At 70.0% G+C, this 20,926-nt stretch overlaps 1 protein-coding gene across 1 annotated transcript in view; it reads left to right on the forward strand.

Moving 5' to 3' along the window:
* RYR1 (ryanodine receptor 1) overlaps window positions 1-20,680 on the forward strand; it is a 92,638-nt gene extending 71,958 nt beyond the window's left edge. Inside the window, exons 75-104 of the mRNA XM_064503004.1 lie at window positions 363-459; window positions 603-709; window positions 829-880; window positions 964-1,041; window positions 1,117-1,216; window positions 1,320-1,399; window positions 2,077-2,153; window positions 2,278-2,351; window positions 3,209-3,226; window positions 4,944-5,024; window positions 5,695-5,783; window positions 6,534-6,662; window positions 7,557-7,661; window positions 8,707-8,788; window positions 10,512-11,869; window positions 12,933-13,006; window positions 13,466-13,631; window positions 13,848-13,934; window positions 14,110-14,331; window positions 15,334-15,464; window positions 16,481-16,523; window positions 16,636-16,766; window positions 17,045-17,105; window positions 18,686-18,832; window positions 18,905-19,039; window positions 19,565-19,721; window positions 19,869-19,933; window positions 20,023-20,123; window positions 20,227-20,278; window positions 20,574-20,680. Of these exons, the coding sequence (XP_064359074.1) occupies window positions 363-459; window positions 603-709; window positions 829-880; window positions 964-1,041; window positions 1,117-1,216; window positions 1,320-1,399; window positions 2,077-2,153; window positions 2,278-2,351; window positions 3,209-3,226; window positions 4,944-5,024; window positions 5,695-5,783; window positions 6,534-6,662; window positions 7,557-7,661; window positions 8,707-8,788; window positions 10,512-11,869; window positions 12,933-13,006; window positions 13,466-13,631; window positions 13,848-13,934; window positions 14,110-14,331; window positions 15,334-15,464; window positions 16,481-16,523; window positions 16,636-16,766; window positions 17,045-17,105; window positions 18,686-18,832; window positions 18,905-19,039; window positions 19,565-19,721; window positions 19,869-19,933; window positions 20,023-20,123; window positions 20,227-20,278; window positions 20,574-20,669 (4,195 nt within the window). The 3' untranslated portion in view covers window positions 20,670-20,680. The remainder of the gene's footprint in view (window positions 1-362; window positions 460-602; window positions 710-828; window positions 881-963; window positions 1,042-1,116; window positions 1,217-1,319; window positions 1,400-2,076; window positions 2,154-2,277; window positions 2,352-3,208; window positions 3,227-4,943; window positions 5,025-5,694; window positions 5,784-6,533; window positions 6,663-7,556; window positions 7,662-8,706; window positions 8,789-10,511; window positions 11,870-12,932; window positions 13,007-13,465; window positions 13,632-13,847; window positions 13,935-14,109; window positions 14,332-15,333; window positions 15,465-16,480; window positions 16,524-16,635; window positions 16,767-17,044; window positions 17,106-18,685; window positions 18,833-18,904; window positions 19,040-19,564; window positions 19,722-19,868; window positions 19,934-20,022; window positions 20,124-20,226; window positions 20,279-20,573) is intronic.
* The last annotated feature ends 246 nt before the right edge of the window (window positions 20,681-20,926 follow it).

Genomic DNA, 20,926 nt, shown 5'->3' on the forward strand with positions numbered 1-20,926 from the left:
GAGTCCCCAGGGATGATCGGGGACCACCTGGAAGCCCCTGAGGGCAACTGGGAACCGCTTAGGGCCTCCTGGGGGCAACTGGGAGCCTCTTGGGAGCCCCTGGAGGAACTGGAGACCCTCTGGGAGTCCCCGGGGGCAACTGGGGACCCACTGGGAACCCCCGGAGGTACCTGGGACCCCCTTGGAAGCCCCTGGAGGCAACCGGGAGCCTCCTTGGGCCAACTGGAGATCCCCTGGGAGCAACCAGGACCCCCCCCACACCCCCAAACCCCCTTCCTGGGGGCCGTTCCCTGCCTGGGAGGTGCCTGGGCCCCCCCCCCCACCTACCCCGGCGCCGTGACCCCCCCCGGCCCCCTCCCCAGGCACCGGGCCTGCAACATGTTCCTGGAGGCTTACAAGCTCTCGTGGCTGGTGACGGAGGAGCATCCCTTCGAGGACCGCATGATCGACGACCTCTCGGTGAGCGCCGCCGCCCCGCCGGACGCCTGGGCCCCCGCGGGGGCCTTCCGCCGCCTCCCCAAGCGGGGAGGTTGGCGGGGGGGGGTCGCTGGCTCGGGACCCCCCCGCTGAGCTCCGCCACGTGCGTCCGTCCGTCCCTGCAGAAGCCGGGAGAGGAGGAGGAGGAGGAGGAAGAGGAGATGGACAAGAAGCCGGACCCGCTGCACCAGCTCATCCTGCACTTCAGCCGGACGGCTCTGACGGAGAAGAGGTGGGTGCCCGGACGCCTGGGCCCTCCGGGGGGGGCAGCCCGGACGCCTGGGCCCCCTGCCTTGCCCGGGGGGGTCCCAGTGCTGCCGGCTGAGCTGGGCCCCCCCCTCTGTCCTGCAGTAAGTTGGAGAAGGATCATTTGTACATGGCGTATGCTGGCATCATGGCCAAGGTGGGTCGTGTCCCCTGCGTCCCCGGGGCTGGGGGGGTCCATGGGGTCGTCCCCCCCCCCCCCGCTGACGGCGTCGCCCCCAGAGCTGCCACATCGAGGAAGGGGACGGGGAGGAGAAGAGCGAGGAGGAGAAGGAGGAGGAAGCCGAGGACTCGTTCGAGGTGGGTGCCCGGCCACCGCGCCCCCCCCCGACCCCCCCCCCAGCCCCCCTGACCCCCGTGTCCCCCCCCCCCCAGGAGAAGGAGATGGAGAAGCAGAAGCTGCTGTACCAGCAGGCCCGGCTGCACACGCGCGGGGCCGCCGAGATGGTGCTGCAGATGATCAGCGCGTGCAAGGGTGAGACCCCCCCTCGCACGGGGGCCTCGCGCCGGGCCCCCCCCCGCAAGCCCCCTGCCCGGGGCCGGGTGACGGCGCGGTGACGGTGCCCCGGCCTCGGCAGGGGAGCGGGGCGACATGGTGTCCTCCACCCTCAAGCTGGGCATCTCCATCCTCAACGGGGGCAACGCCGAGGTGCAGCAGGTACCGGGCGGCCGTCGGTCCCCACGCGTGTCCGTCGGTCCCCACGCGTGTCCGTCTGTCCGTGCAGGTGCCCCGGGCACGTCTGCGTGTCTGTTGGTGCATCTGCGTGTCTGTACGTCCGTGCACGTGTCCGTGTGTCTCTACGTCCGTGCGTGTTTCCACCCGTGCGTCCGTGAGCCTGTGCACGCGTCGTGCAGGTGCCCACGCGTCTGTATGTTCACGCACGTGTCTGGGGGAGCGTCCTGCACGTGTCCGTGTGTCCATCCACGTGTCCGTGTGTCCATCCACATGCTCATGAGCGTGTCCATGCACCCGTGCATGTGTCCATGCGTGTGTCCGTGTGTCCATGCGCGTGTCCATGCACCCATGAGTGTGTCCGTGTGTCCATGCACGTGTCCGTGTGTTCATGCACCCGTGCGTGTGTCCATGCGTGTGTCCGTGTGTCCATGCACGTGTCTGTGTGTCCATGCACCCGTGCGTGTGTCCATGCGTGTGTCCGTGTGTCCATGCACGCGTCCGTGTGTTCATGCACCCGTGCGTGTGTCCATGCGCGTGTCCGTGTGTCCATGCACCCATGAGCGTGTCCATGCACCCATGCACACATCCATGCACGCGTCCGTGTGTCCGTGCACGCGTCCGTGTGTCCGTGTGTCCACGCGTGTCCCCCCCCCCCCCAGAAAATGCTGGACTACCTGAAGGAGAAGCGGGAGGTCGGGTTCTTCCAGAGCGTCCAGGCCCTGATGCAGACGTGCAGGTGAGCGTCCGTCTGGCCGTCGGGACCCCCCCGGGCATCGGGACCCCCCTGGGGGGGTCGGGACCCGCCTCGGGGCCGCGGGGGGTCCCGGGGTGCCCGGCCTGACCCCCCCGTGTCCCCGCAGCGTCCTGGACCTCAACGCCTTCGAGCGGCAGAACAAGGCGGAGGGGCTGGGCATGGTGACGGAGGAGGGGACGAGTGAGTGGGGGGGCCCTGCCCCAGGGACCCCCCGGGGCCCCCAGGACTGCCCCCCCGCCCCGTGGGGTCCCCAGGGGGCCCCCGCCCCAGCGGGAGTGGGGGGCTGTGATTTGGGGGGGGGTCTGTCCTGCCGTCCCCCCTCCCCGCTGCGCTGCTCCCCCCGAGCCCCCGCTATTAATCGTGGCTCTGAACCTCTAATGCCCCCCCAGACCCCTAATACCCCCCCCCAGCCCTAATACCCCCCTGGACTCCTAATACCCCCCCCCAAGCCCTAATACCTCCCCTGGACTCCAAGTACCCCCCCCCAGACCCCTAATGCCCCCCTGGATCCCAAATACCCCCCCAGACCCCTAATGCCCCCCTGGACCCCTAATGCCCCCCCAGCCCTAATACCCCCCTGGACCCCAAATACTCCCCCCCCAGACCCCTAATACCCCCCCCCCAGCCATAATACCCCCCTGGACTCCTAATACCTCCCCCCACCCTAATACCTCCCCTGGACCCCTAATGCCCCCCCCCGGACCTCATAACCCCCCTGGGTCCTAATGCCCCCCACCTCGGGCCCCTAATGTCCCCCAAGGCCTCATGCCCCCCCCTTGGGCTCTAACAGCCCCCCGAGTCCCTAATGCCCCCCCCCTTGGGTCCCTAATACCCCCCGGGGGCCCCTAACAAGCCCCCTGGGACCCCTTTTCACCCCCCCCGGACCCTATACCCCCCCCAATGTCCCCCCAGACCCCTAACACCTCCCCAGGGCCCCTAACGCCCCCCCGGCCCCCCTGCCCCCCCCCGCAGCGCCCGCGCCGCCCCCCCGCTCACCTCCTCTCTCCCCTTCTCTCCCGCCCCGGCTCCGGCGCCAGTCATCAGCCGTGAGAACGGTAAATACGCGCAGGCGCTATGGGGCCGGGGGGGCGTAGGGGGCCCTAGGGCCAAGGGGGTTACTGCAGGGTCTATAGGGCCGGGGGGGGGCCATAGGGGCTGTAGGGCTAAGTGGGTTACTGCAGGGTCTATAGGGCTGTAGGAGTTATCATAGGGTCTATAGGGCCGTAGGGGGTTATCATAGGGTCTATAGGGCCATGGGGGTCATTACAGGGTCTATAGTGCTGCAGGGGGTTATCACAGGGTCTATAGGGCCGTGGGGGTTACTATAGGGTCTATAGGGCTGCAGGGGGCTATCACAGGGTCTATAGGGCCATGGGGGTTACTATAGGGTCTATAGGGCTGCAGGGGGCTATCACAGGGTCTATAGGGCCATGGCAGGTTATCACAGGGTCTACAGGGCCGTGGGGGGTACTATAGGGTCTATAGGGCCATGGCAGGTTATCACAGGGTCTACAGGGCCGTGGGGGTACTATAGGGTCTATAGGGCCATGGCAGGTTATCACAGGGTCTATAGGGCCGTGGGGGTACTATAGGGTCTATAGGGCTGCAGGGGATTACTGTAGGGTCTATAGGGCCATGGCAGGTTATTATAGGGTCTATAGGGCCGTGGGGGTTACTATAGGGTCTATAGGGCTGCAGGGGGTTATCACAGGGTCTATAGGGCTGTGGGGGTTACTATAGGGTCTATAGGGCTGCAGGGGATTACTGTAGGGTCTATAGGGCCATGGCAGGTTATCACAGGGTCTATAGGGCCGTGGGGGTACTATAGGGTCTATAGGGCCGTGGGGGGTTATCACAGGGTCTATAGGGCCGTGGGGGTACTATAGGGTCTATAGGGCTGTGGGGGGTACTATAGGGTCTATAGGGCCATGGGGGGTTATCACAGGGTCTATAGGGCCGTGGGGGGTACTATAGGGTCTATAGGGCCGTGGGGGTACTATAGGGTCTATAGGACCACGGCCGTTATCGTAGGGTCTCCGGGTGGCGGGTCGCCAGCGTCCCCGCGGTGTCGGAGCAGGGTGGCACCGGCGCGGCCTCCCCGTCCCCAGCGCAGGAGCGGGACCACGGCGTGTCCCCGCGTCCCCCAGCCACCGTCCCCCATCGGCGTCCCCGCAGCATGCCTGTCCCCGCTTGTCCCCGACCCAGCCCCGCTGGCTGTCCCCTCCGCGCTAACCCCGTGCTGCCCCACAACATCCCTGTGACACCCTGGTCGTGTCCCCACAACTTCCCAGGGTGTCCCCAAGCCACCCTGGGGTGTCCCCAAGCCATGGTGGCATGTCCCTGTGCCACCCCGGGGTGTCCCCATGCCACCCCACGATGTCCCCGTGCTACCTTGGGGTGTCCCTAAGCTGTGGTGGCATGTCCCCATGCCACTCCATGATGTCCCCATGCCACCCTGGGGTGTCCCCAAGCCACGGTGGCATGTCCCTGTGCCACCCTGGGGTGTCCCCATGCCACCCCACGATGTCCCCGTGCTACCTTGGGGTGTCCCTAAGCTATGGTGGCATGTCCCCATGCCACTCCATGATGTCCCCATGCCACCCTGGGGTGTCCCCAAGCCATAGTGGCATGTCCCCCTGCCACCCCGTGTCCCCCTGCTACCCCAGGGTGGCCTGCTGCCTGCGGGGGGGGGTTGACACGTGGCTCACGGTCGTCCCCGTGGCCCTGACCCCGTCCCTGTCCCCGTCCCTGTCCCTGTCCCCGTCCCCCCAGGGGAGAAGGTGATGTCGGACGACGAGTTCACGCAGGATCTCTTCCGGCTGCTGCAGCTGCTCTGCGAGGGGCACAACAACGGTGCGGGGGGGACGGGGACACGGGGGGACATGGGGACATGGGGGGCACAACAACGGTGCGGGGGGGACGGGGACACGGGGGGACATGGGGACATGGGGGGCACAACAACGGTGCGGGGGGGACGGGGACACGGGGGGACACGGGGGGACATGGGGACACAGGGGGCACAACAACGGTGCAGGGGGGGACGGGGACACGGGGGGACATGGGGGGACATGGGGACACGGGGGGCACAACAACGGTGCGGGGGGGACGGGGACACGGGGGGACACGGGGACACGGGGGGCACAACAACGGTGCGGGGGGGACAGGGACATGGGGGGCACAACAACAGTGCGGGGGGACACAGGGACATGGGGGGCACAGCAATGGGGGGGGACATGGGGGCAGAGGGAGCTGGGTACGGGGGGCTGGAGGTGGGGGGCTGGTCACGGGCTGTGGGGCAGGAGAGGGGACCGTGGGGCAGGGGCATGGGGCAGCCGTGGGGCAGGGCTGGGGCCACGGGGCAGGGCCATGGGGCAGCCGTGGGGCAGGGCTGGGGCTGTGGGGTGGCCGTGGGGCAGGGCTGGGGCCGTGGGGCGGCTGTGGGGCAGGGCCATGGGGCAGGGCTGGGGCCGTGGGGCAGCCGTGGGGCAGGGCCATGGGGCAGGCCCTCACCGCGTGCCCACAGACTTCCAGAACTACCTGCGCACGCAGACGGGGAACACGACCACCATCAACATCATCATCTGCACCGTGGACTACCTGCTGCGCCTGCAGGTGCCCGCCCCACGGCCGCCCCACGGCCAGACCCACGGCCGCCCCACGGCCGCCCCACGGGCACCCCAGGCCCCACCCCTCTGCCCCGTGTCCCTGCCCCTAACCCTGCTCCCGCTCCCAGCTCCCGCTCCCAGCTCTCCGTCTCCATCCCTGCCCCACATCCCTGCCCCACATCCCTGCCTCCATCCCTGCCTCCATCCCTGCCCCACATCCCTGCCCCACATCCCTGCCTCCATCCCTGCCCCACATTTCCTGGCTCTGCCCGCTCCCTGTGTCCCCATGTCCCCATCTCCTGGCCTGGTGTCCCCATCCCCGTGTCCCCATCCCTGTGCTGCTGGCCATCCCCGTGTCCCCATCCCCATGTCCCCATGCCACTGACCTGTCCCTGTGTCCCCATCCCTGTTCTCCTGACCTTCCCTGTGTCCCCATTCCCATGTCCCCATCCCCGTGTCCCCATGTCCCCATCCCCCTGTCCCCATGTCCCCATCCCTGTGCTGCTGGCCATCCCCATGTCCCCGTCCCCGTGTCCCCATGCCGCTGACCTGTCCCCATCCCCGTGTCCCCATGCTGCTGACCATGCCCGTGTCCCCGTCCCCATGTCCCCATGCCGCTGACCTGTCCCCATCCCCATGTCCCCATGCTGCTGACCATGCCCATGTCCCCGTGTCCCCATGCCACTGGCTGCCCCCCGTCGTGTCCCCGCCGCCCTGACTGTCCCCCCATCGTGTCCCCGCGTGTCCCCGGCGGCAGGAGTCCATCAGCGACTTCTACTGGTACTACTCGGGCAAGGACGTCATCGACGAGCAGGGCAAGCGCAACTTCTCCAAGGCCATGGCCGTGGCCAAGCAGGTCTTCAACAGCCTCACCGAGTACATCCAGGTGAGCCGCCCCACGGCTGCCCCACGGCTGCCCCACGGCCGCCCCATGGCCACCCCATAGTCACCCCATAACCCCCCACAGCTGCCCCATAACCCCCCATAGCCTTCACCGAGTACATCCAGGTGAGCCGCCCCACGGCTGCCCCATAGCAGCCCCACGGCCGCCCCATGGCCACCCCATAGTCACCCCATTAACCCCCCACAGCCGTCCCATCACCCCCCATAGCCCTCACCGAGTACATCCAGGTGAGCCGCCCCACGGCCGCCCCATAGCTGCCCCACGGCCGCCCCATGGCCACCCCATAACCCCCCCATAACCCCCCACAGCTGTCCCATCACCCCCCATAGCCATCACTGAGTACATCCAGGTGAGCCGCCCCACGGCCAGCCCATGGCTGCCCCATAGCTGCCCCACGGCTGCCCCATAACCCCCCATAGTCACCCCATAACCCCCCACAGCCTGCCCAATGGCCCCTCACCAAGAGCATCTAGGTGACCTGCCCCATAGCCGCCCCAGAGCTCCCCTCTTGCCAAGCACACCCGGGTGGGTGTCCCTGGGGTCCCCAGGGTCCCCGAAGGTCCCCAGTGTCCCTAGAGTCCCCAGGGTCACCGAGGGTCCCTGGTGTCCCCATATGTCCCCAGGGTCCCTGGAGCCCCTGGTGTCCCCGGCGTCCCAGTGTCCCTAGAGTCCCCCAGGTCACCAAGGGTCCCAGGTTCCGTGAACATCCCTAGTGTCCCCATATGTCCCCAGGGTCACCGAGGGTCCCAGGTTCCCTGTAGGTGTTGGTGTCCCTGATGTCCCTATGGCTGCACTTTCCCTGCACATCCCTGGGGTCCCCGGGGTCCCAGCTTGCCCGCGTGTCCCCAGTGTCCCCATGTCCCCATGTCCCCGCAGGGCCCGTGCACGGGGAACCAGCAGAGCCTGGCGCACAGCCGCCTCTGGGACGCCGTCGTCGGCTTCCTCCACGTCTTCGCCCACATGATGAAGAAGCTGGCCCAGGTCGGCGCTGGGAGCACTGGGAGGGCGCTGGGAGCACTGGGAGGGCGCTGGGAGCGGGGGGCCACCCCTCGCCCTGCACCAACCCCACTGGCCCCCTCGTCCCCTCCATGGGGCAGAGCAGGGGCCGCCCGGACGCCTGGGCCCGCTCCGAGATGATGGGGGGGGGTAGAGCAAGGGCCGCCCGGACGCCTGGGCCCCCGGCAGCGTTAGCACCCCCCTCCCGTCCCGGGGGACACCTGCAGGGCCCGGGACCCCCCCCCGGGGTGGGGGGCTCGCTCTGACCCACGTTTCCCCTCCGCTGCTGCCAGATGGGCCAAAGGCCGGGACCGCGAAACGGCGTAAGCACCCGCCGAGCCCCCCGGCCCGGGCGCGTGTCCCCCCCCCGGCGCTCTGTCACCGTCCCCCTGTCCGTGTCCCCCCCCCCGGCACTGCATGGCCCTAGTGCCCCCCGCCAGCAGCATGGCAGGCGCTTGGCAAAGCTTCGCGGCCTCGTGCAAGGCGTGCAGGTGTGCAAGGTGTGCAAGGTGTGCAAGGTGTGCAAGGCGTGCAAGGTGTGCAAGCGTGCAAGGCGTGCACACGTGCAAGGCGTGCAACGCGTGCAAATTGTGCACACGTGCCAGGCCTGCAAGGCTTACGCTCCTGAGAGGCGTGCGAACGTGCAGGGCGTGCAAGTGTGCAAGGCGTGCCAGGTGCGCACACGTGCAAGGCCTGCAAGGCCTGCATGCATGGGAGGCGTGCAAGGCGTGCGAGCGTGCAAGGCGTGCACGTTTGCAGGGGCGTGAGCGTGCAAGGCGTGTGAGCGTGCAAGGCGTGCACGCTTGCAGGGGCGCGAGTGTGCGAGCTGCGCTCGGCGTGCCCGGGGGGGAGGCGCGTGCCGGCGCGGGGGGCCCGCACCCACCCTGTCTCTCTGTTGTGCTGCGAGGACCCGTCCTGGAGCAGGCTCTACCCCCAGGTAAGGGGGCCCCGCGCCCGCCCCCCCGCCGCTGCCACCGCCGCCGCTCACGTGTCCCCTGTCCCCTGTCCCCTGTCCCCGTCCCCTCCCCAGGACTCCAGCCAGATCGGGCTGCTCAAGGAGCTGCTGGACCTGCAGAAGGACATGGTGGTCATGCTGCTGTCCCTGCTGGAAGGTGCAGCCCCCCCGGGGTGTCCCCACGCTGTCCCCTCACTGTCCGGGGTGTCCCCTCGCCCTCCGGGGTGTCCCCACTGTCTAGGGTGTCCCAGTGCCATCCCGGCTCCCTGTGCCATCTGGGGTGTCCCCACGAGATGGAAGGGGGTCCCTGTGCTATCCAGGGTGTCCCCAGCTATCCACAGTGTCCCCTTGCCACCTGGGGTGTCCCCGTGCCGTCCATGGTGTCACTTGCCACCTGGGGCGTCCTCTCACCATCCAGGGTGTCCCCATGCAAGCCAGCATGTCCCCTTGCCACCTGGGCTGTCCCCTTGCCACCTGGGCTGTCCCCTGGCCGCTCAGGGTGTCCCCTTGCTATTCAGGGTGTCCCCTCATGGTCTAGGATGTCCCTTTGATACCTGGGGTGTCCCCTCAGGATCTAGGGCGTTTCCTTGCCACCCGGGGTGTCCCCATGCTATCCGGGGTGTCCCTTGCCACCCAGAGGTCCCCTTGCCACCCAGGATGTCTCCATGCTATCCAAGGTGTCCCCATGCTATCCAGGATGTCCCTCGCCACCCAGGACGTCCCCATGCTATGCAGGATGTCCCCTCACCATCTAGGGTGTCCGCTTGCTATCCAGACTGTCCCCTTCCACCCAGGGTGTCCGTGTGCCACACAGGGTGTCCCCTTGCCCCCAGAGGTCCCCTTGCCACCCAGGATGTCCCCATGTTATCCGGGGTGTCCCTTGCCACCCAGAGGTCCCTTTGTCACCCAGGATGTCCCCATGCTATCCAGGATGTCCCTTGCCACCCAGAGGTCCCCTTGTCACCCAGGATGTCCCCGTGCTATCCAGGGTGTCCCTTGCCCCCCAGAGGTCCCCTTGTCACCCAGGGTGTCCCCTTGCCCCCCAGAGGTCCCCTTGTCACCCAGAGGTCCATTTGTCACCCAGGACATCCCCATGCTATCCAGGATGTCCCTTGCCCCCCAGAGGTCCCCTTGTCACCCAGAGGTCCCCTTGCCACCCAGGACGTCCCCATGCTATCCAGGATGTCCCTTGCCCCCCAGAGGTCCCCTTGCCCCCCAGAGGTCCCCTTGTCACCCAGAGGTCCCCTTGCCACCCAGGACGTCCCCATGCTATCCGGGGTGTCCCTTGCCACCCAGAGGTCCCCTTGTCACCCAGAGGTCCCCTTGCCACCCAGGACGTCCCCATGCTATCCAGGATGTCCCTTGCCACCCAGAGTGCCCCCTTGTCACCCAGGGTGTCCCCTTGCCCCCCAGAGGTCCCCTTGCCACCCAGGACGTCCCCGTGCTATCCAGGATGTCCCTTGCCACCCAGAGTGCCCCCTTGTCACCCAGGGTGTCCCCTTGCCCCCCAGAGGTCCCCTTGCCACCCAGGATGTCCCCATGCTATCTGGGGTGTCCCCTGCCACCCAGAGGTCCCCTTGTCACCCAGAGGTCCCCTTGTCACCCAGGGTGTCCCCTTGCCCCCCAGAGGTCCCCTTGTCACCCAGGACGTCCCCATGCTATCCAGGATGTCCCTTGCCCCCCAGAGGTCCCCTTGCCCCCCAGAGGTCCCCTTGTCACCCAGGATGTCCCCATGCTATCCAGGATGTCCCTTGCCCCCCAGAGGTCCCCTTGCCCCCCAGAGGTCCCCTTGCCCCCCGGAGCGTCCCCTTGCCCCCCGGTGCCGCCGTCCTGGCCCGCGGGGCTGAGGCGGGCGTCCCCGTCCCTCCCTCCCCGCGCAGGCAACGTGGTGAACGGGACCATCGCCCGGCAGATGGTGGACATGCTGGTGGAGTCGTCCAGCAACGTCACCATGATCCTCAAGTTCTTCGACATGTTCCTCAAGCTGCGCGACATCGTGGCCTCGGACGCCTTCCGCGACTACGTCTCCGACCCGCGGGGCCTCATCTCCAAGAAGGACTTCCAGAAGGCCATGGACAGCCAGAAGCAGTACGAGCCGGCCGAGGTGCAGTTCCTGCTCTCCTGCTCCGAGGCCGACGAGAACGAGATGATCGACGTGGAGGCCTTCGCCGGGCGCTTCCAGGAGCCGGCCCGCGACATCGGCTTCAACGTGGCCGTGCTGCTCACCAACCTCTCGGAGCACGTGCCGCACGACCAGCGCCTGCGCACCTTCCTGGAGCAGGCGGCCAGCATCCTCGAGTACTTCCGCCCCTTCCTGGGCCGCATCGAGATCATGGGGGCCGCGCGGCGCATCGAGCGCCTCTACTTCGAGATCAGCGCCGCCAACAAGGCGCAGTGGGAGATGCCGCAGGTCAAGGAGTCCAAGCGGCAGTTCATCTTCGACGTGGTCAACGAGGGCGGCGAGGCCGAGAAGATGGAGCTCTTCGTCAGCTTCTGCGAGGACACCATCTTCGAGATGCAGATCGCCTCGCGCCTCTCTGAGGAGGAGCCGCCGCGGGGCGACGGCGAGGAGGAGGAGGAGGAGGAGGCGGAGGAGGCCGCCGGGGCCGGGGGGGCCCCTCCGGCCCCCGAGGCCGCCTCGGCCTTCGGGGAGCTGCTGGCGGCGGCCGGGCGGCTGCTGAGCTACCGGCAGGCGCGACGGCGGCTGCGGCGGCTGCGCCGGCGCCCGGGGCGGGAGCTGGCGCGGGCGGCGGCGGCGGCGGCGGCCCGGGGGCTGCTGGGGGGGCTGCTGGGCGCCGGGGGGCTGCTGGGGGCCCTGGGGCGCCTGGGCTGGCGGGCGCTTTTCGGCGGGGGGCTGGTGGAGGGCGCCCAGCGCCTGGCCCTGGCCGAGCTGCTGGCCAGCATGCCCGACCCCACGCAGGACGCCGTGGGAGGGGGCGGCGAGGCGGCCGGGCCCCCCCGCGGGCCCCCGGCCCCCCCCGACCCGGCCCCCCAGCAGCAGCAGCAGCAGCAGCAGACGCAGCCGCCGCGGCCGGAGGAGGAGGAGGAGGAGGAGGGGGAGGGGGAGGAGGGGGAGGAAGAGGCGGCGGCCGCCCCCGGGTTCGGGGGGCGCAAGGAGCCCGGGCACTACCGGCCCGCGGCCCCCGACGCCCCCGGGGGGCTGGGCGACATCGGGGAGCCCCCCGCCGCCGAGCCCCCCACCCCCGAGGGCACCCCCATCCTCCGCAGGAAGCTGGGGGTAGGTGGCCGGGGCGGGGGGCAGGACGCCTGGGTCCCTGGGGGGGTCCCTATGGGGGGGGCAGGATGCCTGGGTCCCTGGGGGGTCCCTATTGGGGGGGGCAGGATGCCTGGGTCCCTGTGGGGGTCCCTATTGGGGGGGGCAGGACACTGGGGGTCCCTATGGGGGGGGCAGGATGCCTGGTTCCCTGTGGGGGTCCCTATTGGGGGGGGCAGGACGCCTGGGTCCCTGTGGGGGTCCCTATTGGGGGGGGCAGGACGCTGGGGGTCCCTATTGGGGGGGGCAGGATGCCTGGTTCCCTGTGGGGGTCCCTATTGGGGGGGGCAGGACGCCTGGGTCCCGGTGGGGGTCCCTATTGGGGGGGGCAGGACACTGGGGGTCCCTATGGGGGGGGCAGGACACCTGGGTCCCTGTGGGGGTCCCTATTGGGGCGGGGCAGGATGCCTGGGTCCCTGTGGGGGTCCCTATTGGGGGGGGCAGGATGCTGGGGGTCCCTATGGCGGGGCAGGACGCCTAGGTCCCTGTGGGGGTCCCTATTGGGGGGGGCAGGATGCCTGGGTCCCGGTGGGGGTCCCTATTGGGGGGGGCAGGACACTGGGGGTCCCTATGGGGGGGGCAGGACACCTGGGTCCCTGTGGGGGTCCCTATTGGGGCGGGGCAGGATGCCTGGGTCCCTGTGGGGGTCCCTATTGGGGGGGGCAGGATGCTGGGGGTCCCTATGGCGGGGCAGGACGCCTAGGTCCCTGTGGGGGTCCCTATTGGGGGGGGCAGGATGCCTGGGTCCCTGTGGGGGTCCCTATTGGGGGGGGCAGGATGCTGGGGGTCCCTATGGGGGGGGCAGGACGCCTGGGTCCCGGTGGGGGTCCCTATGGGGGGGGCAGGATGCTGGGGGTCCCTATGGGGGGGGCAGGATGTCTTGGTCCCCCCCAGCAGCAGGGAGGGGAGGGGGGGTCCCCGGACGCCCGGGTCCTGCCCCTTTGGTCCCGCCCCGGTGGCCAGCGAGGCTGGGGGGGGTCTTTCCTGGCCCCCCTGGCCCCCCCGGTCACCCCGGCTCCCGCCGCAGGAGGACGGGGAGGAGGTGGTGGAGGAAGAGCCGAGGAAGGAAGAGGAGCCGGCGGCCGAGACGGAGAAGGCCGAGTGAGTGGGGGGGGGGGCAGGGGGGTGGTCGGGTCCCATCGGGGCTGGGGGGTGGGTGCCGGCCCCATTCGGGGTGTAAAGGGGGTGCACGGCCCCATTGGGGGGTGCTTAGCCCCACGGGGGGTGCTTGTTCCCTTTGGGGGTGTAAGATGGGTGCTTGGGGGGGGGGCATGGTCCCCCTGGGGAGGTGGGGTGGGTGCACAGACCCGTTGGGGGGTGCATGGCCATATTGGGGGGGTTGCAAGGTCCCTTTGGGGGTGTGGGGTGGGTGCACGGCCCTATGGGGGGGTGCACGGCCCCATTGGGGGGGTGCATGGCCCTATGGGGGGGTGCACGGCCCCCCTGGGGGGTTCATGGCCCCCCTGGGTATATGGGGTGGGTGCACGGCCCCATTGGGGGGTGCACAGCCCCATGGGGGGGGCCCAGCGGCACCCCCGCCCACGCGACGCCCTCCCCCAGCACGGAGAACGGGGAGAAGGCCGGGGCGGAGGGGGCCGAGGGGGGGCCGGAGCCCGGGGCCCCCCCCAGGAGGCGGAAGTCGGTGCCCCGCGAGCGCAAGGAGCCGCCGGCCGAGGGGGCCCTGGAGTTCTGGAGCGAGCTGGAGGTGCAGAGGGTCAAGTTCCTGGTAGGTGCCGGGACCCCCATCCCTGGGGGGCTGGGGGGGTCATAGCCGTGGGGCCGGGACCCATAGCTGGGGGGACTGGGACCCCCATCGCCGGGGGGACCAGGACCCCCATCGCCGGGGGCAGGAGCAGCCCTGGGTGCCCGGGTGGGTGCTGGGGGGGGGGGCCGTGGGGCTGGGACCCCCAGCTCTGAGCGTGTCCCCCCCCCCCCCCCCCAGAACTACCTGTCCAGGAACTTCTACAACCTGCGGTTCCTGGCGCTCTTCCTCGCCTTCGCCATCAACTTCATCCTCCTCTTCTACAAGGTGCGGATGCCGGCGGGGGGGGGCAGCCCGGACGCCTGGGCCCCGGGGGTCGGGGGGACGTGAGTGGCGGGGCCCGGACGCCTGGGCCCCTGGGTCCCCGGGGGGGTCAGGAGCGGCGGGTCCCGGACGCCCGGGGGGCCGCGAGCAGCAGGTCCCGGACGCCTGGGCCCCGCAGGTGTCGGAGCGGCCGCCGGGCGCGGAGGAGGAGGAGGCCGAGGGCTCAGGGGCGGCGGCGGAGGCGGCGGGGGCGGGCGCCGAGGCCGGGGGGGCCGAGGAGAGCGTCGTCTACTACTTCCTGGAGGAGAGCACGGGCTACATGCAGCCGGCGCTGCAGGGGCTGGCGCTGGCCCACACCCTCGTCGCCTTCCTCTGCATCATCGGCTACAACTGCCTCAAGGTGCGCCCTGGCCACGCCCACCCCGCCTGGCCACGCCCCCTGGCCACGCCCACCTGCTTGGCCACACCCCCGGCCACGCCCGCCATGTCTGGCCACACCCCTCCCGGCTGCACCCGCTCTGCCCGGCCCTGCCCCTGGCCACGCCCACCCCACCTGACCACGCCCTGACCACACCCACCTCGTCTTGGCCACGCCCGCCTTGTCCAGATGTGCCCCTGGCCACGCCCACCCCACCTGACCACGCCCTGACCACACCCGCCTCGTCTTGGCCACGCCCGCCTTGTCCGGATGTGCCCCTGGCCACGCCCACCCCACCTGACCACGCCCTGACCACACCCGCCTTGTCTTGGCCACGCCCGCCTTGTCCGATGTGCCCCTGGCCACGCCCACCCCACCTGACCACGCCCTGACCACACCCGCCTCGTCTTGGCCACGCCCGCCTTGTCCGGATGTGCCCCTGACCACGCCCACCCCACCTGGCCACGGCCTGACCACGCCCACCTTGTCCAGATGTGCCCCTGACCACGCCCACTCCACCTGACCACGCCCCTGACATGCCCGCCCCCTTGGACACGCCCCCCAGACACGCCCATCTGGCCACGCCCACACCTGGTCCCAGCTGTGTCCGCATCTGGGCGCAGCGCATGGCCACGCCCACCCAAATGGCCACGCCCCCCCAGTCCCCCATTGATGCTGCTGATCCCCATTGTCCTCGCTGACCCGTCAACCCCATTGTCCTCACTGACCCCGGTGACCTCCTGACCCCCATTGTTCTCATTGACCCCCATTGTCCTCACTGACCCCCGCTAACCCTATGTCCTCTGACCCCTATTGTCCTCACTGACCCTGGTGACCTCCTGACCCTCCTGACCCCCATTGTCCTCATTGACCCCCATTGTTCTCATTGACCCCCATTGTCCTTGCTGACCCCCGCTAACCCTATGCCCTCGCTGACCCTGGTGCCCTCCTGACCCCCCCGCGCCCCCCCCCCCCGGGCCGCAGATCCCGCTGGTGATCTTCAAGCGGGAGAAGGAGGTCGCGCGGCGCCTGGAGTTCGCGGGGCTCTACATCACCGAGCAGCCGCCCGACGACGACGTCAAGGGCCAGTGGGACCGCCTGGTGCTCAACGCCCAGTACGGGGAGCGGGGGGCACTGGGAGCACTGGGAGGCACTGGGGAGGGCACCGAGGGGACACCAGGGGGACCGCCTGGTGCTCAACGCCCAGTACGGGGAGCTGGGGGCACTGGGGGGCACTGGGAGGGAGTGGGGGGGGGCACTGGGGGGACCGCCTGGTGCTCAATGCCCAGTACAGGCTGCAGGGGGACACTGGGAGCACTGGGAGGGACTGGGGGGGGCGGGGGGATGCCGGGGGGACCGCCTGGTGCTCAATGCCCAGTACAGGCTGCTGGGGGCACTGGGAGGGACTGGGGGGGAACACTGGGGGGACCGCCTGGTGCTCAATGCCCAGTACGGGCTGCTGGGGGGCACTGGGAGGCACTGGGGGGGGGGCAGGGGGGACCGCCTGGTGCTCAACACTCAGTATGGGGAGCTGGGGGCACTGGGAGCACTGGGAGGCACTGGGGGGGGACACCGGGGGGACCGCCTGGTGCTCAACGCCCAGTACGGGGAGCTGGGGGGCACTGGGAGGGACTGGGGAGGGCACCGAGGGGACACCGGGGGGACTGCCTGGTGCTCAACACCCAGTACGGGGAGCTGGGGGCACTGGGAGGCACTGGGGAGGACACTGGGGGGACCGCCTGGTGCTCAACGCCCAGTACAACACTGGGAGGGACTGGGGAGAGCACCGAGGGGACACTGGGGGGACCGCCTGGTGCTCAACACCCAGTATGGGCTGCTGGGGGACACTGGGAGGGACTGGGAGGGGGGGGCAGGGGGGACCACCTGGTGCTCAACACTCAGTATGGGCACTGGGGGGGACTGGGGGCACTGGGGGGCACTGGGGGGACACCAGGGGTCCAGGGAGGCCAGTGGGACCAGCTGGTGCTCATCACCCAGTACGAGGGCACTGGGGGTTACTGGGAGGGCTGGGGGGGACCAGGGCAGGGTGCTGAGCATGGGGGGGCTGTGGACCTCAGGCCGGGGGTCCCGGGGGGGGGACAGGCCCCCCCTGACCCCCGCCGTCCCCTAGGTCCTTCCCCAGCAACTACTGGGACAAGTTCGTCAAGAGGAAGGTGAGGAGGGGGGGACTGACCCCTCCCAAACACCCCCAGGCCCCACAGCCCGGGGGGGGGCCGTGCCCTGACCCCCCCCACCGTGTCCCCGATGTCCCCGATGTCCCCGCAGGTGCTGGAGAAGTACGGGGACATCTACGGGCGCGAGCGCATCGCCGAGCTGCTGGGCATGGAGCTGGCGAGCCTGGACATCGGGGCGCAGGGCGAGCGGCGGCCCCCCCCCGACAGCTCCCTGCTCTCCTGGTGGGGGCCCGGGGGGGGTCCCATGGGCCTGGGGGGGTCCTGGGGGGTCCCATGGGTCAGGGGGTCCCATAGGGCCTGGGGGGTCCCCTGGAGATCGGGGCACAGGGCGAGCGGCGGCCCCCCCCCCGACAGCTCCCTGCTCAGCTGGTGGGGGTCCAGGGGGTCCTAGGGGGTCCCAGGGGTCTGGGGGGGGGTCCCATGGGTCGGGGGGGGGTCTGCCTTGCTCTGGGGGGTCCCCATCACGCCCTCACCCCCCCCTGCGCCCCCCCCCCCCCCAGGATCACCTCCATCGACATCCGATACCAGATCTGGAAGTTTGGGGTGATCTTCACCGACAACGTGAGTGGGGGCCCCGAGCTGGGGGGGGGGGCAAGTGGGGGGTGAGGGGATCCCCAGGGGGTCCTGGGGGTCCCCAGGGGGGTCTCTGGGGTGACCGGGGGTCTCAGACTGATGGGGGTCCTGGGGTGATGGGACCCCCAGATGGTTGGGGTGGGGGGTCCCCGAGGCGATGGGGTCCTGGGGTGAGGAGGTGATGGAGTCCCACGGTTTGGGGGGGTCTGGGGGTCCTAGGGGTGACGGGGGTCCCAGAGCGACAGGGTCCCAGGGCAGTAGAGGTGATGGGACCTGGGGCGACAGGGACAACAGGGTCACAGGACGATGCAGGTCCCAGAGCAATGGGGGTCCTGGGGCCCCCAAGGGGTCCCAAGACCTGGGGTGGTGGGATGGTGGCGGTCCCAGGATGCTGGGGGTCCCAAGACCAGGGGTGGGGGGATGCTGGGGGTCCCAGGATGATGGGGGTCCCAAGACCAGGGGTGGGGGGATGCTGGGGGTCCCAGGATGACGGGGGTCCCAAGACCAGGGGTGGGGGGATGCTGGGGGTCCCAGGATGATGGGGGTCCCAAGACCAGGGGTGGGGGGATGCTGGGGGTCCCAGGATGACGGGGGTCCCAAGACCAGGGGTGGGGGGATGCTGGGGGTCCCAGGATGATGGGGGTCCCAAGACCAGGGGTGGGGGGATGCTGGGGGTCCCAGGATGACAGGGGTCCCAAGACCAGGGGTGGTGGGAAGCTGGGGGTCCCAGGGTGATGGGGATCCTGAGGCTTGGGGTCCCAGGATGATGGGGGTCCCAAGACCAGGGGTGGGGGGATGCTGGGGGTCCCAGGATGATGGGGGTCCCAAGACCAGGGGTGGTGGGAAGCTGGGGGTCCCAGGGTGATGGGTTGCTGGGATGCTGGGGGTCCCAGGATGACAGGGGTCCCAAGACCTGGGGTCCCGGGATGCTGGGGGTCCCAGGATGATGGGGTCCCAGGACCAGGTCTGGTGGCATGCTGGGGGTCCCAGGATGATGGGGGTCCCAAGACCTGGGGTCCCGGGATGCTGGGGGTCCCAGGATGATGGGGGTCCCAGGACCAGGTCTGGTGGCATGCTGGGGGTCCCAGGGTGATGGGGATCCTGAGGCTTGGGGTCCCGGGATGCTGGTGGTCCCAGGATGATGGGGGTCCCAGGACCAGGGGTGGTGGCATGCTGGGGGTCCCAGGGTGATGGGGATCCTGAGGCTTGGGGTCCCGGGATGCTGGTGGTCCCAGGATGATGGGGGTCCCAGGACCAGGGCTGGTGGCATGCTGGGGGTCCCAGGGTGATGGGGATCCTGAGGCTTGGAGTCCCAGGATGATGGGGGTCACAGGACCAGGGGTGGTGGCATGCTGGGGGTCCCAGGGTGATGGGGGTCCCAAGGCATTGGGTGATGGGATGCTGGTGGTCCCAGGATGCTGGTGGTCCCAGGATGACGGGGGTCCCAGGACCAGGGGTGGTGGGAAGCTGGGCGTCCCAGGGCGATGGGATGCTGGGATGCTGGGGGTCCCAGCGTGCCGGTGCCCGGAGCACCGGGGCCGCGGGGTGACCCCACGATGTCCCCGCAGTCCTTCCTCTACCTCACCTGGTACATGGCCATGTCCCTGCTCGGCCACTACAACAACTTCTTCTTCGCCTCCCACCTGCTGGACATCGCCATGGGGGTGAAGACGCTGCGCACCATCCTCTCCTCCGTCACCCACAACGGCAAGCAGGTGAGGGGGGGTCCCGGGGGTCTGGGGGTGCCGGGGGGGGCCCCGCTGACCCCGTCCCTGTCCCCGCCGCAGCTGGCGATGACGGTGGGGCTCCTGGCCGTGGTCGTCTACCTCTACACCGTGGTGGCCTTCAACTTCTTCCGCAAGTTCTACAACAAGAGCGAGGATGAGGACGAGCCCGATATGAAGTGTGACGACATGATGACGGTCCGTGGGGCGTCTGGGGGTCTGGGGAGGGTCGTGGGGGTCAGGGGAGGGTCTGGGGGTCCAAGAGGAGGGTCTGGGGGGTCTCTAGTTGGAGCTGGGGGGGTCCTGGGAGCATGCGGGGGTCCCCGGGATGGTCCTGGAGGGCCCCTGGGGAGTCCGGGGGGGTCCTGAGGGGGCTGGGGTGACTCTAGGGGTCTCTGAGGGGTCCTTGGGGGAAATTGGGGGTCTTGGGTGGTCCCTGGACATCCCAGGGGTGTCCTTGGGGGCATCCAGGGTCCCTTGGGAGGCAGATGGGGGTCCTGGGGGGTCTCTGGAGGTTGCTGGGGGGTCGTGGGGTGTCCAGAGGTCCCTTGGGGGTCCCTGGGAAGTCTTGGGGGGTCTCTGGAGGTCCTTGATGGGGTCCTGGGGGGTCCTGGGGGGTCCTTGGGGGTCTCTGGGGAGTCTCGGGACCTGGGGGGGTTCTAGAGGACCACAGTGGGGTCCTTGGGGGTCCCCGGCTGCGCTGACCCCCCTGTCCCCCCCCAGTGCTACCTGTTCCACATGTACGTGGGGGTCCGGGCCGGGGGGGGCATCGGGGACGAGATCGAGGACCCGGCGGGGGACGACTACGAGCTCTACCGCGTCGTCTTCGACATCACCTTCTTCTTCTTCGTCATCGTCATCCTCCTGGCCATCATCCAGGGTAGGCGCGATGCCGCCACGGGGGGCCGGACCCCCAGCCGTGGGGGCGGGAGGGGCTCATCCCGCCGGGCACCGCGCGGGGAGGGTCCGGGGTGCTGCGGGGGGGGGTCCCGGCCCTGCTGACCCCCCCCCCCCCCCGGCCCCCCAGGTCTGATCATCGACGCCTTCGGGGAGCTGCGAGACCAGCAGGAGCAGGTCAAGGAGGACATGGAGGTGAGCGGCCCCGGACGCCTGGGTCCCCATGCCTGGGTTGGGGGGGGACACCTGGGTCCCTGACCCCCCCCCTTTTCCCCCCCCCTCAGACGAAATGCTTCATCTGCGGCATCGGGAGCGACTACTTCGACACGACGCCCCACGGCTTCGAGACCCACACGCTGGAGGAGCACAACCTGGCCAACTACATGTGAGGGGCCTGGGGGGGCCTGGGGGGGCTGCGGGGCTCCGGGACACCCCTTGGTCGTGTCCCCCCCCCCCAAACTGACTTGTTCCCCCCCCCCCCCCCCCAGGTTCTTCCTGATGTATCTGATCAACAAGGACGAGACGGAGCACACAGGGCAGGTGAGCCGGGGGCATGGGGGGCTGGCATGGGGTCCGGGGGGGTGGCATGGGGTCTGGGGGGCTGGCATGGGGTCCGGGGGGGGCTTGCAGGGGGTCTGGGGGGCTTGTACAGGGCCTGGGGGGCTTGTACAGGGCCCGGGGGGGGGCTTGCACGGCAGAGGGGGGTTTCCGTGGGGCACGGAGGACTCGCAGGGCAGACGCAGGGCTGGCGCAGGGGGAGGGGGCTTGCACGGGGGGTCTGGGGGGGGGTTGCCCTGCCCGGCCCCCCCTCACCCCCCCCTCTGCCCCCCCCCAGGAGTCCTACGTGTGGAAGATGTACCAGGAGCGCTGCTGGGACTTCTTCCCCGCCGGCGACTGCTTCCGCAAGCAGTACGAGGACCAGCTGGGCTAGCGGGGCCGGGGGGGGCCCGCACGCGGGGGGCCGGGGGGCCCAACACCTCCCGGGGGGGCCACAACGCCTCCCTGGGGCCCCCAGCATCACCCCGAGACCCCCAGCATCGCCCCTGGGCCTCGGGGTCCCAACATCGTCACCCCTGGGCCTTGGGGTCCCAGCACCGTCCCCAGGCTTTGGGGGATCCCCAAGGACCCCCGGGGACCCCCAGCATCACCCCCAGGCTTTGGGGGACCCCCCCGGGGCCCCCCAGCATC

The sequence above is a fragment of the Dromaius novaehollandiae genome, chromosome 34, assembly GCF_036370855.1.
Source record: "Dromaius novaehollandiae isolate bDroNov1 chromosome 34, bDroNov1.hap1, whole genome shotgun sequence".
In the NCBI taxonomy this organism is placed as follows: Eukaryota; Metazoa; Chordata; class Aves; order Casuariiformes; family Dromaiidae; genus Dromaius; species Dromaius novaehollandiae.